Source organism: Cryptomeria japonica, chromosome 10 (genome assembly GCF_030272615.1).
Source record: "Cryptomeria japonica chromosome 10, Sugi_1.0, whole genome shotgun sequence".
NCBI lineage: Eukaryota > Viridiplantae > Streptophyta > Pinopsida > Cupressales > Cupressaceae > Cryptomeria > Cryptomeria japonica.
This window is the reverse complement of record NC_081414.1, coordinates 856788447-856803503: the sequence shown is the minus strand read 5'-3', so window position 1 is coordinate 856803503 and position 15057 is coordinate 856788447. Positions and strand designations below refer to the sequence as shown.

Sequence of the window (15057 nt, the reverse complement as noted above, 5' to 3'; positions counted from 1 at the left end):
AAAAACATTGTGAGTGATAGGGACAGCAAGTTCCTAAGCACCTTTTGGCAAGAAGTCTTCAGGATGAGTGGTACGGTGCTTACTCCAAGCACTAGTTATCACCCCCAAACCGATGGACAAATAGAGATAGTGAACAAGTGGTTGGAAGGCTATCTGAGAAACTATGTTTCGGAGCAGCAAAGAGCCTAGGTGAAAAGGCTCCACATAGGCGAGTATTGTTACAATTCTTCCTTTCACATGTCAATAAGGATGTCTCCCTTCATGGCTCTCTATGGTTATGAGGCTCCTAGCTTTGCTGATTTGGTGTTTGGTGATAGCAAAGCCCCTCAAGCCAAGGATTTGTTGCAGCAAAGTCAAGACGTCTTGAAATCCTTGAAGAACAACTTGCAGATTGCTCAGAATCAGCAGAAGATGTACGCTGATCAACGACACGTTGAGCACTCTTTTGAGGTTGGAGATATGGTTTATCTTCGACTACAGCCATACAGACAGTCTACTCTCAAGAAGAGTGGAGCTGAGAAGCTCAAACCTCGTTTCTATGGGCCATTCCAAGTCATCAGAAAGGTTGGAGCAGTAGCTTATGAGTTGGAGCTACCTTCAAGTAGTAAAGTGCACAATGTCTTCCACGTGTCTCACCTCAAGAAGGCACTTGGACATAATGTTATTGCTTCTTCACAATTACCACCTTTGGACGAAGAAGGGCAGTTGATTTTGATTCCGGAAGAGATTATCAATTCCAGAGAGCGTTCTTTGAGAAGAAGAACAATCAAGGAATACTTGGTGAAGTGGAAGAATTTGCCCTTGGAGGATGCAGCTTGGGAGAATGAGGAGATTTTGCAGCATCCAAACTTGCAATTGCTTGAGGACAAGCAATCTTGGGGAGGGCGGACTGTAATGTTCCCTTCTCAGGCATGATGTTTCAGTTGACCGATGGCCTATTTCGGAGACCCGTAGGCTACTCAATGGGTGAAATTAGGGTTTTCAGTTTTGGAGGTTGTTGTTGCTCATGAATTAGAGTTTCGGTCGCGGATTCTTTCTGGGTTTTCAGAGGGCTTTGCAATGGTATGTCTAGCTTTGCGTTCCGAGCACTTTTTGGAATTTACTATTTTTAGTAAATTCTATTTCTGGTAGTGGTCCTGATTATTTCGACATAGTTGGTTCTCTTCTTCAGTTGGTTCAGTTGCTTTCGTCACTTTTGGCCTTGGGATGTTTTTGGAGAAATAAGTTCATTTCATTTAAATAATGTTATGTTTTAATGTTATATTTTAAAGTTGACCCCTTGGCCTAGCTTCATCACTTCAAGTTGTTTTAAAAGGTGGTCTTCAAGGGTGGTTGCATCATGGAAGGGATTTAATATTTCCTAAGGTCTAAATCTTGCTTATGAAAAGGGGTGCCAACTTTATGAATAGAAGTGAATTAAAATAAAGGTTAATTAAAGCTTTTGAAAGTGGCGCCATCTCTTGGAGGAAAATTCAAATGTGAAATTAGGACGCACTTTCTAGAAGCCTCTTGAGATTCCTTGTTAAGCTTGTTGCCGGGAATAATCATTATGTTATGTTGGTATATTATGTTTATGTTGTCATCGGTAATAATGAGTTACGGCGGTCAGTTAGTTAGCCGACGGGTAGGTAGTTGGAGTCGCGACGGTTGTGTCGCACCCCTTCGGTTGTCATATATTGTACCACCTCCGGGTGTTGGAGGACATGTAATGTTGACGACAGATTATAATATGAACATCTTTTGACATTAATGGAAAGCTTATTCTGGTACTTCCTTTGTAATTGCATTGTGCATTGCTGTTCAGTTTCTGTATTATTCCTGTTTACCCAGTGAGGTAAACAAAGCTTATAAATGGAGGCCTCTTCCCTTCATTTGGGCATCTTATGTCTATTATAATGTTACTCTGCCAGAATGGTATTGGGGTTGCTTCAAGGAATAAATGCCTCCTAGCCTTGGCATTGCTTCTTGCTTGAAAGATAGCAACTAGTGGTGATTTAGTGTAGTTGTGAGAGTTTGTAGTGAGGATTGCATTGTAGCTTGAGTTGTGCTGGAAGTTCAGTTATTTGCATTTCATTTCATTTTCGGGAGTCGTGGTTAGTAGGGCAGATTTGTAGTTTCACTCATATATTTCAAAACAAAAACATATTCATTCTGGGTATTGCATATTTCCTCTTGTTTTGGCTGGGCGCTCCTTTGTGCAAATTTGCAGATTCTAATATGAAGTGTTTTATTTTATAGAGAAGAATCGCCATTCTTGCCTAGCATCACTGCTGGGAATTGCCTTGGGGTTCGTGTTAAATAATCTGTTGGGTTAATGTCTGATTTCTTGGTATTGGTTTGGTCGCCTCCTTCATAGGAAGCCATTGTTTTTGGTTTTGGGTCATTCGGACTAGTATTGAGAGAGTAATGAGCATTTTAGTGATTCCATGGTGTTGCTGATTAAGCATTTCAAGTGCAGGTCTGTCATAAATCAGAATATTAAGATTGATCCTTGAGAAGAATTTCTTGGACTTATCATTTTTGTTAAGCCTAGGAGAGTCTTCTATATTGTTGCAGCATTGTATAGTCTTAATCTTATGATCTTGGCAGGCATTCACTATCAAATTGTAAGCTGAACAGTAGTACTGGCAGCATTTCTTCTCATTTTCATTTCACACTTGTTATTTACATTTAATTCCATTTCTAAGTTCTTAGCATCTCCACCATATGGTAGCTCCATTCCCACCCTGGGTTTGAAAGCACATGCTTGGTGTCGATTTTTCCTTTCAACAATTGTAATTGTAAAGATCCTCTGACCATATGTTAGTCCATCTTGGGCACATTCTTGGTTAGAGTTGCTTTCAGCATGCAATAAGATCCTCTGACCATATGTTAGTGCATTTTGGGCACATTCTTGGTTAGAGTCACTTTCAGAATGCTTTAAGACCCTCTGACCATATGCTCATGCCTTGCCCAACCCAGGATCCTGGTGTACATTCTTGGTTAGAGTTGTATTCCGCATCGTTTTGGTTTAAGTGCTAACCCTAACGGATGTGTGTTGCATTACTTTTTGTAATTGAAAAATTGAAAAAAATTGGTCTGGGATATTTCAGTAATCACCTATAATGACCAAATAGGGTTACCTAGCTCACACTGGCTAACGGTAACAAAGTTAACACAAATCAACATATCTCAACTTTACTAATAGGATTACAAATGGCATTACGTCCTCCTTTTGGTCCCTCCAAACCTGATGATACTTCCCGTCCCTTCTCGAAGGACAACGTTCTCCTGCACACACTAGGTCAAATTCATTTAGTTGGTCTGAAATTATGACATATTTTTGTCATCGCACTTATTGATAACAACAACAAACATCTCATATTCCATAATGATTAATACCTAAATCAAAAACATATGGTTTGCAAAACAACATTCCACAATACTGAGCAACAAGTATCAATGCATAAAATAACATCAAAATATTTAGGGCACAAGTGGGTTGTAACAGAGGATCCATAATTGTTTTCTAAATGGCTCTCCCATTTGAGGAATTGGTCTTAAAATTATTAATTGAATTACCCATGTTTTGTAGGGCCTGCAGAAGTACATGGGTTGTTCTTTAATTTTGATCCATTAATGCTTTCATTGTCATCTCCATGAATGTTCTCAACTCGTCTCCCATTGGTTCATCCATGTTATTGTTTTGATTAGGGTTAGAGTTTGCTGCTAGTTTCTTTCTTTCCCTTTCTAAGGCTCTTTGTGTCCTTTGATTGAGTTGCATTAACTTATCTTTTCACAGGATAGCGGGATATAGCTCTAATACCAATTGTAAAGTCCCCTATTAGGAGGCTGCCAGTTTACCAGTAATTAACATATATCATTAAATATTATTATGCCTTAAATTAAGCATTGAGATTAGAGAACAACTAATTCTTCATAATGCAATCAATAACCAGTTATATTTAGGGTTTATCCTTATTACTTCCCTAACCATAATGGAGGATGGGGAATTACTATGCTAGGGCGCTTGGAAACCAATCTACAAGCAATCTCCCTCAAGGTTTCAGGAACACAGGTCCATACCCCATCTTGGGACTTCTCCCTTAAGGTTTCAAGAACACCTATCCATACCCATCTTGGGACTGACCCGTCTTGTGAGGAATTACTCTGCCTCTCTCTACACAAACCAACCTATCCTCACAAAGGTATTAGCAAAAGATCAAGGACAAGAACGTTTAATATATTGGTCTTTCAAGTATTAAAAATGTATAATAAATTAAGTATAAATCTGATTTCCTTATTATTACCAATGCAAGTCTCAGATACCGGTTCTTGGGGAAAATGGCCAGGTCCGGGTCTTGGTTCTTGCCCAGTCCTGGTCCGACCCTGGTTCGACCTGGGTTCCACTTGAGTCCTGCCCAAGCGGACTTGGGTGAACCCAAGCCCGTGGGTTCCCAAAAATGGGGCCCACGGGTCATAAAACAAAACAAAAAAGCAAATAAAAAACTGTTTTTTAATGGTTTTTTAACATGTAACATGGTTTTTTAACTTGAATCAGTTGAAACTTGAATATTATCTTTTTTGCAAATTATGAATATGATATTACATTTACGATATATGAATATCAGAATATTTATTGGCATTGGCAATTATGGATTTATGATTTATGATTTCTCTGTTAACAAACCCATACCCATACCCAAGAAAAAAAAAATTGCCAAATCCGCGAATCCGAACCTGAATCCGAACCCGAACCGGTAACTTAGATGTGCAAATTATTGACAATATTCCCTAATATGCATTTATAAATATAATGTGTTATTATAGATATTTGTTCTTTATTCTTAAAAATCCATATCATATAATTGCAAATAGTCACTTAGCAATAAGTGAGATACACCATACCAATCTGTTGTCACAGGCAGTAATGATTGATCTTCCTCTTGATGAGTGTAGCTTACCCATATTGTTCCACTGATCTGATTTGATGCCTTCTTGTCTGCTGGGAATGATCCTCTTATACTTCCTTCACCAGTTGGCTGTGTCTCTTCCCTAAAATCATGACCCGTCAAAGAGGAGTGCCTCTTCATGAATCGCTGTCTTCTCATACTAATTAGCACCTCTCTCCTAACTAATCCCATATTAACAAAATTGCTGTTACTAAAGGGAAACCCTTATTATTTAAGAGGGTCGATCAAACAATATAATCACTTCCTTCGACCTAGGGAAGGCATTAATGCTTTCGTTTTCTGATTCCCGCAATCATGGAAATCATGAAGAGGACTTACGGTGGGGACGTGAAATAGCCATAGTCTGGTGTCTTGTTGCTGGGCTGCTGATTCTCCTCATTATCAAAATATAACAATATTGTACACTTAATAACTAATGTTGGCCATTTCGTATCTAGCAAAACCTACATACAGATATAGATTTAAAAAAAATGCAAATGTTTGACCTCTACCATAAGTCAAGAAATGCTTAATTGAAACTGCCATCATAAAGAGAAAAAGAATCGCAATTTGAACACTGAATCTGACCTTGTCATACTTTTTCATAATCTTGGAAAATGCCAAAAGATTTAGTGAGCTGCTGCAACAAATTTTATAGAATCAAGTGAATGCCGAAGTTGATATACCCCATAATGCAGTTCCAATTGATCAACCCACACATGCACAAGAAACAAAGTCATTAGCAGAAGTGACAAGCATGAATAATAATGATTGCGCAAATTGACAATTATCATAACATAAAACAACATAAACAATATTCTTCTCAAATATTTTGGCTTGAGTATATAAATAATAAATATGACAAACACATATTGGATATCCAGGATCAGTTGTCTAAATTTCAAAATTTAACCAAATAAATATTGCTAATTTTGGTCAAATTCAAACAGTTAAATTTGTCTGTTAAGTAACTTTCAGAGTTAAGAAATGTACAGTCTCACGATTAATCATGCACATTTTGAGAAAACTAGGGAAACATATATCTTAAAAATAGAGCATTATATATTAACGGTGATGCCAATGAAATATATTTTCTAGTAATTTTCTCAAAATTGGCTTCTTGGATAAATGTCCTTAACAGATGCATTATTCTGATTGTAACTGTGAATTGCTTTTAGGAAAAAAAAGATGTTTGAATTTAGGCTTCTGTGTAAAATAAGGAAAAACTAAAGATGCTGAACACAAGTTTTCATATTTTCTTGCCACAATTCATTATTTTGTTCCGACAATAATGCATGCCACTGGGAAGAGAAAACAATTCATAGACTACCTGGAGCCTGTCAAAAATGATAAGCCTGTATGATCATGATGTGATGAGATTTGGGGATACAAAAAAACAGGCCTCCATGGGCAATAACTCTTTTATTCATAGAATAAGTCACGAGAGAGCCATATGCAGGTGGTTTTACTTACCTGAAACTTTTGACAAGCCATAATTTCCGATGAAACTCAATGAATGCTGCCCGCAACATTTGCTTCCCTCTATCCAGGTCTTCTTTACTGAAATGCTTAGTTTGTGAGTCAGACAAAATACTTCGGAAAGTGGACCTTGGAGTCTCAGGCATTATGTTAATTTTTACATTTCTAACAACTTTTACAGGCTCTAATTGTTGGCTGGTGAGAGTTGCTCTTTGTGTGCCAAATTCTTGAAAAGAGTGATCGCTGCTCATCTCGATTTCATTTATAACTTCTTTATGTGCAGATCCTGTGCAATAAAAAAAATGTTAGAAACTTTTAAAAATTGGAGAGCATACCTATATCTATCGCAACAGATTCGTGAATCCAGAAAATTGAAGGTGGTCAATACCATTATATCTCTCTTTGTTTCTGTTTAACATGGAGGTTGCAGTTGTCAACTCCTGGGAAGGTTGTGTTGTACCTAAATGTACACTGTGTTTACTTTTGTCAGGGTCACGCAAAATAGCCTTTAAAGCTATCAAGGAATTCATCTGTTTGTCTAGAAGAGCTGCCTCATCCAATATATCTTCAACCTTGTTGCGATAAAATGTATTAACTTTGTTAAGCTCTAGATCTAATCTGTTGAAAAAGTCTATATCAAATTCGGCACCTTCTTCAGCTGCCATTAAAAACATTGTTTCATAAGAGTCTTTTCCATCATGCTGCATGTTCTTCACCTGTATGATGATATACGTCATTTGATTAGACTAGTTTTCTACCTGCCCATCTGATATCAAGGAATGCCATTTTAAGAAAATCATCTAGCACATATACAAGAGAACACAATCCATTAAATGTCATTAAACTCCACAGAGATTTTCTGTTAAAGGTTTATGATTTATGTTAACAAAAGAGCTTCTTCACAAACATTAAATTTGAATACTTCGATACATATCAAAGGTCATTTTAACCATCATAGAAACTTGAGTTTCTCTGAAGCCATCGACTTTAAAGCATCAATTACAAAAATAACTTGCATAAATAATTACAACTGTCAATGCCATAGTTTGTTTATTTAGTTGCAAGAGCCCTTTAGTAAAGAAAAATTAGCTATAACTCTGGAACATGGCATATTACATCCATGAACTTCTTAAGTGGGAGGAAGGTTGTGCTTGGCACATGAGAACATTAAAGCTAGAAAAAATCACCATAGAAATTCTGTCACAGAAAGACAGAAAAATTAAAAAACAAGTTTACAGTCGTGTCATAAAATTATTTTAGTACAACTATGTCATTGTCAAAGGAACTCAAACCCATGGAAAAGACTGATTAAATCCACAACAACTTTTGTTCTGGCCTAGTTCATCTTATCATAATTCATGCCATTTCAGGTCAAAAGGTGTTAGTAAAAATTAAATTTCCGATGTGCTGTTACAATGTTGCTAAGGTTTTCTGTTACTGGGCTGAACATTTTAGTCAGCATCAGGAAAACAGAAAAACAAATGACTGTAAGCGCTGTATACTTAAGCAAACCAATCAATTTTCCCTGAAATGCTATGACATATAAAACTCTTTGGTATACCTGTTTGATTTATAAATTTGGGATGCATTCTTATTTATAAAGCAAGTTAAACATGGAAGCATTCAACAAAATTCTGAGATTCTAGAAAATCGTTACGATATAAAGGATCTACAATTTGAATTAATGCCTAAATCTTTACCGAAAGTAAAGGCAAAGATTATTTTGTCAGCTCCCTTCCTAGCCAGCATGCTAATTTCACTTGCGAAACTATTTCTTGTGGCAACAACAGCTCTGAAGCAAACTAGGCCTTGCCAGCCCACTTCCACCAAGAGGCTGCCAAGAGTTGAACCCTCACAGGCTCTACATGGATCGATATTATTTCACTGATAAACTGTAACCACTTTGGTCGCACTGGCATGTCTGTGGGAAACTCTCTAGGCTGGTCGGCTTTCACACCCAAGAACATCAACCCACAAGTGGATTGCTCAACTGCCCTTTCTCTTCATTTGTGGATTGACACTTAGGATGAGGTTTTAACTGGTGGTTCCCATACAATATTGACTGGTTTTTCGACTCATGACCACCCCCTTACCACAAAATGTGCCACGTTTCTAGATGATAAACATGAGATTTTCATATTCCATAAATATGAATGAAATGCTTCTTTCGAACAAATGGCATAAATTTTGTTTGCATCTTTTTTTCCAAAAGCCTTTCAATCACATTTCCAATTGTTTTTCAATTACATTACATGAACTTCAAACATGAAAGAAATGTACTAAATGACATATTTATTAGTGAACATTTATAAAATCACTGATAGCCTTCCCAAAAATTCATGGGCATCTCTTCCATCCCTTGATTCAAAGATCAGATCACTAAGGTTACTGAATTAAACTGTCCGATCCAAAGGGTTGTCGTGTAAAGGCATTAAAACAGTTTTTGATTGTGACCCAGGTTTAAATGCCTTGGTGTGTATTATAGGATTCATTGCTGCATGATCCGTCTTTGAAAATCTCAAGTTGTCGAAGCTTTACCCTACACCATATTAAAGCCTCGCCCAAGATTTATCAAACCCCAAATTCAAAAATCTGAGTAAAACGGCTTGGAAGGGAATTCCGCCATGTAGTTTATTATTACCAAAATAACATGTCTTCATTGTGCTGAAGCTCAGAACGTCATTGTCCTCCTCAAGTGTCGATAGAGTCCTTGTCTCTATATTTCACCGATTCTTTCTGCGTTGACGGGAGAAGAATATGGCCCACATAAGCTGTTTGCCATTCTGAGACCATTTGTGCCATAAACTTCTTCGCCAAATTCATGTGTGCACAAAACTGAGTATAACCTTTAAAGATCTTTAATGCTTCATCTCTGTTTTATGCTTTCGAAAAGGAGCATCTCGACTTCAACCCAAGAAAAGCTCGCAAAAACACAAAACAAAGAATCGCCCATGAGTATTGGAGGTATTTGTTTAAACTGTTCCACCAGTTGCCGCTAACTTGAAATAACTGCGATTCTTTGCAACGAATGGAACTGAATATTATAAAAATCTCAAAAAAGTCGTCCAAGCTTAACCCCTTGCCACATTGAAGCCTCAATCAAGATTTATCAAACCCCATAAAACAAAAATCTGTGCAAAACGGCTCGGAAGGGAATTCTGCTATGTAGTTTATTATTACCGAAATAACTTGTTCTTCATTGTGTTGAGGCTCAGAACGCCGTTGTCCTCTTCAGGTATCGCCAGAGTCCTCGTCTATAAAATTTACAGATTCTTTCTACATTGACGACAGAAGAATATGCCCCACATAAGCTGTCTGCCATTCTCGGAGCATCTGTGCAATAAACTTCTTCGCCAAATTCATTTGAGCACAAAACTGAGTATGCTCTCCAAAGATCAATCAAAGCTTCACCTCTGTTTTATGCTTTCGAAACTGTGCATCCCAACTTCCAACGAAGATACGCTCTCGAAACACAACTAAGAACAGCCCAAAAGCATTTGAGGTTTTCGTTTGAATTGCTCGACTTGCACTTTACGATTGTTTACCGCTGACTCGAAATAACTGCGATTGTTTGCAACTAATGGAATTGAATATTATAAAAATCTCAAGAAAGCCGTCCAAGCTTAACCCACACATCATTAAAGCCTCACCCAAGATTTACCAAACCCCAAAAAACAAATACCTGAGTACAAGGGCTTGGAAGGGAATTCTGCCATAATTTGTTCTTCATTGTGCTGAAGCTCAGAACGTCATAGTCCTCTTCAAGTGTCGACAGAGTCCTTCTTGTATCTATATTTCATAGATTCTTTCCACATTGATGGGAGAATAATATGGCTCACACAAGCTGTTTGCCATTCTGGGAACATCTGTGCCATAAACTTCTTCCCCAAATTCATTTGGACACAAAGATGAGTATTCTCTTCAAAGATCAATCAACGCTTCACCTCCGCTTTATGTTTTGGAAAATGAGCATCCCAATATCCACCCAAGAAAAGCTCCCAAAACAAAACTAAGAAGCGCCCAAAACCATTTGAGGTATTCGTTTAGATTGTGTGAATTGCAATTTCCCGGTCGTTTGCCGCCAACTTGAAATAACTTCGATTTTTTGCAACTGATGGAATCACCACAATTAAAGCATCAACCAAGATTTATCAAACCCTGAAAATCAAAAATCAAAGTACAACGGCTTGGAAGAGAATTCTGCCATGTATTAGTTTATTATTACCGAAATAACTTGTTCTTGTTTATACTGAATCTCAGAACGTCATTGCCCTCATCAAGTGTCGTCAAATCCTTCTTGTCTCTATATTTCACAGATTCTTTCCACGTTGATGGGAGAAGAATATAGCTGGCATAAGCTATTTGTCATTCTGGGACAATCTGTGCCATAAGCTTCTTCCCCAAATTCATTTGGACACAAAGCTGAGTATGGTCTTCAAGGTTTATGCTCTTCAAAGATCAATTAACACTTCACCTCTGTTTTATGATTTCGAGAATAAGCATCCCAGCTTTCGCCCAATCAAAATCTCTCAAGGCATTTGAGCTATCCGTTAGATTTGTTCAAGTTTCACTTACCCGATTGTTTGCAACTGATGGAATTTGATTATTATAAAAAATTCAAGAAAGTTGTCCAAGCTTAATCTCAACCACATTAAAGACTCGCCCACGATTTCTCAAACCCCAGAAAACAAGAATCTGTGTAAAACGGCTTGGAAGGGAATTCTGACATGATGTTTTTTATTACCAAAATAACTTGTTCTTCATTTTGTTGAAGCTCAAAGTCGTCCTCCTTGTTTCAGATTCTTTCCACATTGATGGCAAAAGAATATGAACATTCTGCAACCATGAGTACAATGAAGTCAACCTCATTTGAGCACAAAATTGAATATGCCCGTTTTTGTCTTTGTGCTGTTCGTGAGTCTCATAGGCTGCTCGTGAGTCTCATAGGCTGCTTGCGCTCATTCATTCATGCTAGTGAACATTATTAAAATCTTTCATTCATTCATCCTGAAAACAACGCCAAGAACCGCCCAGAATCATTTGAGCGATTTGCTCGCGCGCATGGGAAGATAAATCCTGAACTTGGTTACCGTTACCTCAAAAAGCAAGTGTCATTTGAGCGATTCATTTAAATTGTTCCACTTCCCGATTGTTTGCCGCTGGCTTAACCGCGATTTTTTGAAACTAATGAAATTGACTTGTAACTGTTTTTTCGCTTTTTATAGAAAAGCTCCTCTTTTTTAATCTAATGAAAAAAAATTGTAACCGTTTTCTTTCTATAACATGCAGAAGACAATTTTAATGGATAGTCTAATGGAACTGAATATTTAAATACTATCTCTAGATTTCTAGTGGCTCATTGCAAACACATATTAGCTCTTTAGTAAAGGTTCAACAAATAATATTTGTTGCGGTCAATATTTCTCATATTAGATAATAAAAATGTGATGAATATTAGAATTAGAAATAAAAATATTTCATTTTGTGTTTTATGTTTTTGTGTCAATATTTATTATATTATTGTAGATCAGGAAAGTGATCGAAACAATAGCAATTAGGACAACCACAAAACCTAAAGCTGCTATGAAAGCAATCCTAATCCAATCAATGAAGACATAAAGACAAGATATTCAAATCAAATGAAATCGAAGCAAACCGACGCAGATATCTCCTTCATGTGGCTCCATTGTTCTTCTTTCACCTTCAAATTTGATGTGGATCTCACCTACAAGTGCAAAATGCAAGTGGAAAGCAAGTTGTTGAGAGATGAAATTCACAGCATAAGGTTACTCGAAAATGTGATTGATTCCCCTTTCATTGAAGAAAATCATCCAATTTATAGACAAATTGGAGAGAGGACAAGATTAGCATGAAGAGATTTGAAAGGAAATTCAAATCAAGAATGGCAAAATTATGACAAATGTGTGACACTTTCTATGCAAGGTGTATGACAAATTATGCACAAATTATGACAAGTTGCTATGCAAGATGTATGACAAATTATGACAAGATTGAAATGCCATTCCCATGACAAAAGGGAAGAGAGAAAATAGTCTCCATGATTGCAACAAATGGAAGCATAAACATAGGAGAAAATGAGGGAATGAAATTAGGGAAAATATTAGAAAAATTAAAGAGGACAAGGAATTAAATGAAGAAGAAAAGGATTAAATGAACAAATCATAAAACCCTAGAAATAAGAGGACAAGGAATTAGGTCAAGACAACAAGAAATTAATGTAGGTTCGATCATGATTCTAATTGACAAAGGACCAATGTTGATAAATGATTGAGATTGGTTGACAAAAATCAATGACAAATTGACCAAGATTGACAAGGAGATCAAATTGATAGGCGCCAATTGACGAGGAACAATGACTAATTGATCCAAATTGACATGATTGAAAAGGACAAGGATTGATGACGAATCGATCGCAAAATGACAAGATTGACAAGGACAAGGATCGATGACGAATCGATCGCAAAATGACAAGGCTGACAAGGACAAGGATCGATGACGAATTGATCGCAAAATGACGAGATTGACAAGTTGATAATCGCAAATGATTACTAACAAGCTATAGATGATTGAAAGATTGACAAGAGGACAAAACCCTAATTCTATCGTCGATTAGGATTGACGATGTCCAAAATAATGATAAATGAGCACGCACCATGATGCAACAGGATAAGATCGACCAAAATCATGACTGAAGATTGCTATCGACAAGACCTAATTCGAAAGCGATAAAAATGAGGAATGCAGAAGAAGGACTCGATGATCACAAATGATAAAGACCAAGTGCACAACATAGAAGAAATGTTAATGCGACGCAAGAACCCTAAAATGAGACAATGCGCAAATGTTAAACTATGACTCCACAAGCGTTGACCATTTTTAGACGTCTACAATTATATAATAAAAACATGATGAATATTAGAATTAAAAATAAAAATTAAAAATATTCATCATATTAGATAATAAAAACATGATGAATATTAGAATTAGAGATAAAAACTAACAATATTCATCATATTAGAATTAGAGATAAAAACTAACAATATTAGATATTTTAAACATGACAAATATTAGAATTAGAGATCAAAACAAATGTATGAGTTGAAAGGGTAAGGCAAATTAAGATTGGTAGAAGATTGAGAAGGGATAAAGATAGAAAAAACATAAGAATGTAACTGAAAAAGACAAATTTGAATGATATTTCAAATATTAGATCAGTAGCAGTGTGTGTGTGTGTGTGTAGGACATTGAACATTACAACAATATATTTATTTATCACAAGATCAAAAGTGAAAATAAAACAAAAGAAAAAGAGATGATGTATTTTCTACATTATATTAATTTATATGAATATAATATTTTGAAAGCAACTAAAATTGAACTCTATATATAATTATTATAATATTGATTTTTTCATAACATGCCATAATTAAAAATAGAAGACTCCATCTTTATCCATTTATTAATAAAAACTGAAATGATTAATATTTTTCATTAAAAACAAATTTCATGTAAAATTTATATACTATTAATATATTTTTTATTTTATATAATAATTTAATATAGAATACTTAACTTTATATATCTTTCTATATATATACATAAACAATGGAAATATACATATATGAATATTTTTATTTTTAAATTGGGAAAAAATTAAAATACAGTAAATACCAATATAACTTCTTCCTCGAGCTTGCGAGGGCTGTGTCGTCGCATGAGACCAGTGAACGTTCTGCCAAGCGTTCCCGTCTTCTTAAGACCGCCAGAGTTCTCACCCGATTTCTTCCTCTTCTTCTCCTTGCTTTTCCTGATATCTTTGAGCATTGATTTCAGAAAAATATAGTCCAGATAAGCTGTCTGCCATTCCGGAATCAGCTGTGCTATAAACTCTTTCCCAAACTTCATCTTCTCCAAAACCTAAGTATTCTTCTACAATATTGTTTCTCCAAAACTAAGTATGCTTCTGCAATATTGCTTCTCCCAAACAGAACAATATTAACATCTTCCTTTGATGTGCAGAAACAAAAAAAATGTGAAGTGGTGGAGAAGATTTTGCGGAAAATGAGGTGGAGATTTTCAATCATGAGCGGTAAATGAGGTGGGGAATCGGGGATTTTCACACCATTGAATCCAATGTTAGCATATTTAACAGTTTTTAAAAGCTGACCGATCAGAGCCTTTCTAGGTAATGCAATAATTTTGTTACCGGAGTATCCGGTAAGATATCATTAGAGCGACATAACTCGTGCCTGCCACTCAAGTGAAGTTGGTAGAGATTAGTTGAAAGGAAACCGACTATGTTGTCGCCACTCGCGTACTGAGTACTGTGTACTGTGTAGTAACTACTTTAATGTGGTTTTTAATGTGGTTTCATTTAGATGTAATGATAATGTTAATTGAGTCATGGTAAATTTTGTTTAGGAAGTCTAAAACATAAAGGTTTTTTAAGAAATTTTCAGAGTGAAATCTTCATGTTCTACATTTTCATTACTGTTAAATCATAAAAAATGGATGAAAAAATGCTGTGTAAATTTGAGAGATTTTTTGGAGTGTCATTTTGTGTGGAGATTAGCTTGTATCATTTGTTTGTATTTCTGCAATTTAGATTAAAATGTAGACAAATGAA

The 15057-nt window shown here is 36.1% G+C and overlaps 1 protein-coding gene across 5 annotated transcripts in view; it reads right to left on the bottom strand.

The window, feature by feature from the left end:
- LOC131065177 (phosphate transporter PHO1 homolog 10) overlaps nt 1–14549 on the bottom strand; it is a 313132-nt gene extending 298583 nt beyond the window's left edge. For 3 of the 5 annotated variants that reach the window (XM_057999617.2, XM_057999619.2, XM_057999618.2), the window contains exons 1-4: nt 14103–14523; nt 6799–7126; nt 6405–6696; nt 5520–5568 (exon numbers count right to left, since the gene is read on the bottom strand). In XM_057999617.2, the coding sequence (XP_057855600.2) occupies nt 5520–5568; nt 6405–6696; nt 6799–7126; nt 14103–14336 (903 nt within the window). In that variant the 5' untranslated portion in view covers nt 14337–14523. Of the gene's footprint in view, nt 1–5519; nt 5569–6404; nt 6697–6798; nt 7127–8110; nt 11499–14102 lie in introns of those variants that run through there. The other 2 variants (XM_057999616.2, XM_057999620.2) reach the window with 2 other exon arrangements.
- Between the last annotated feature and the right edge of the window lie 508 nt (nt 14550–15057).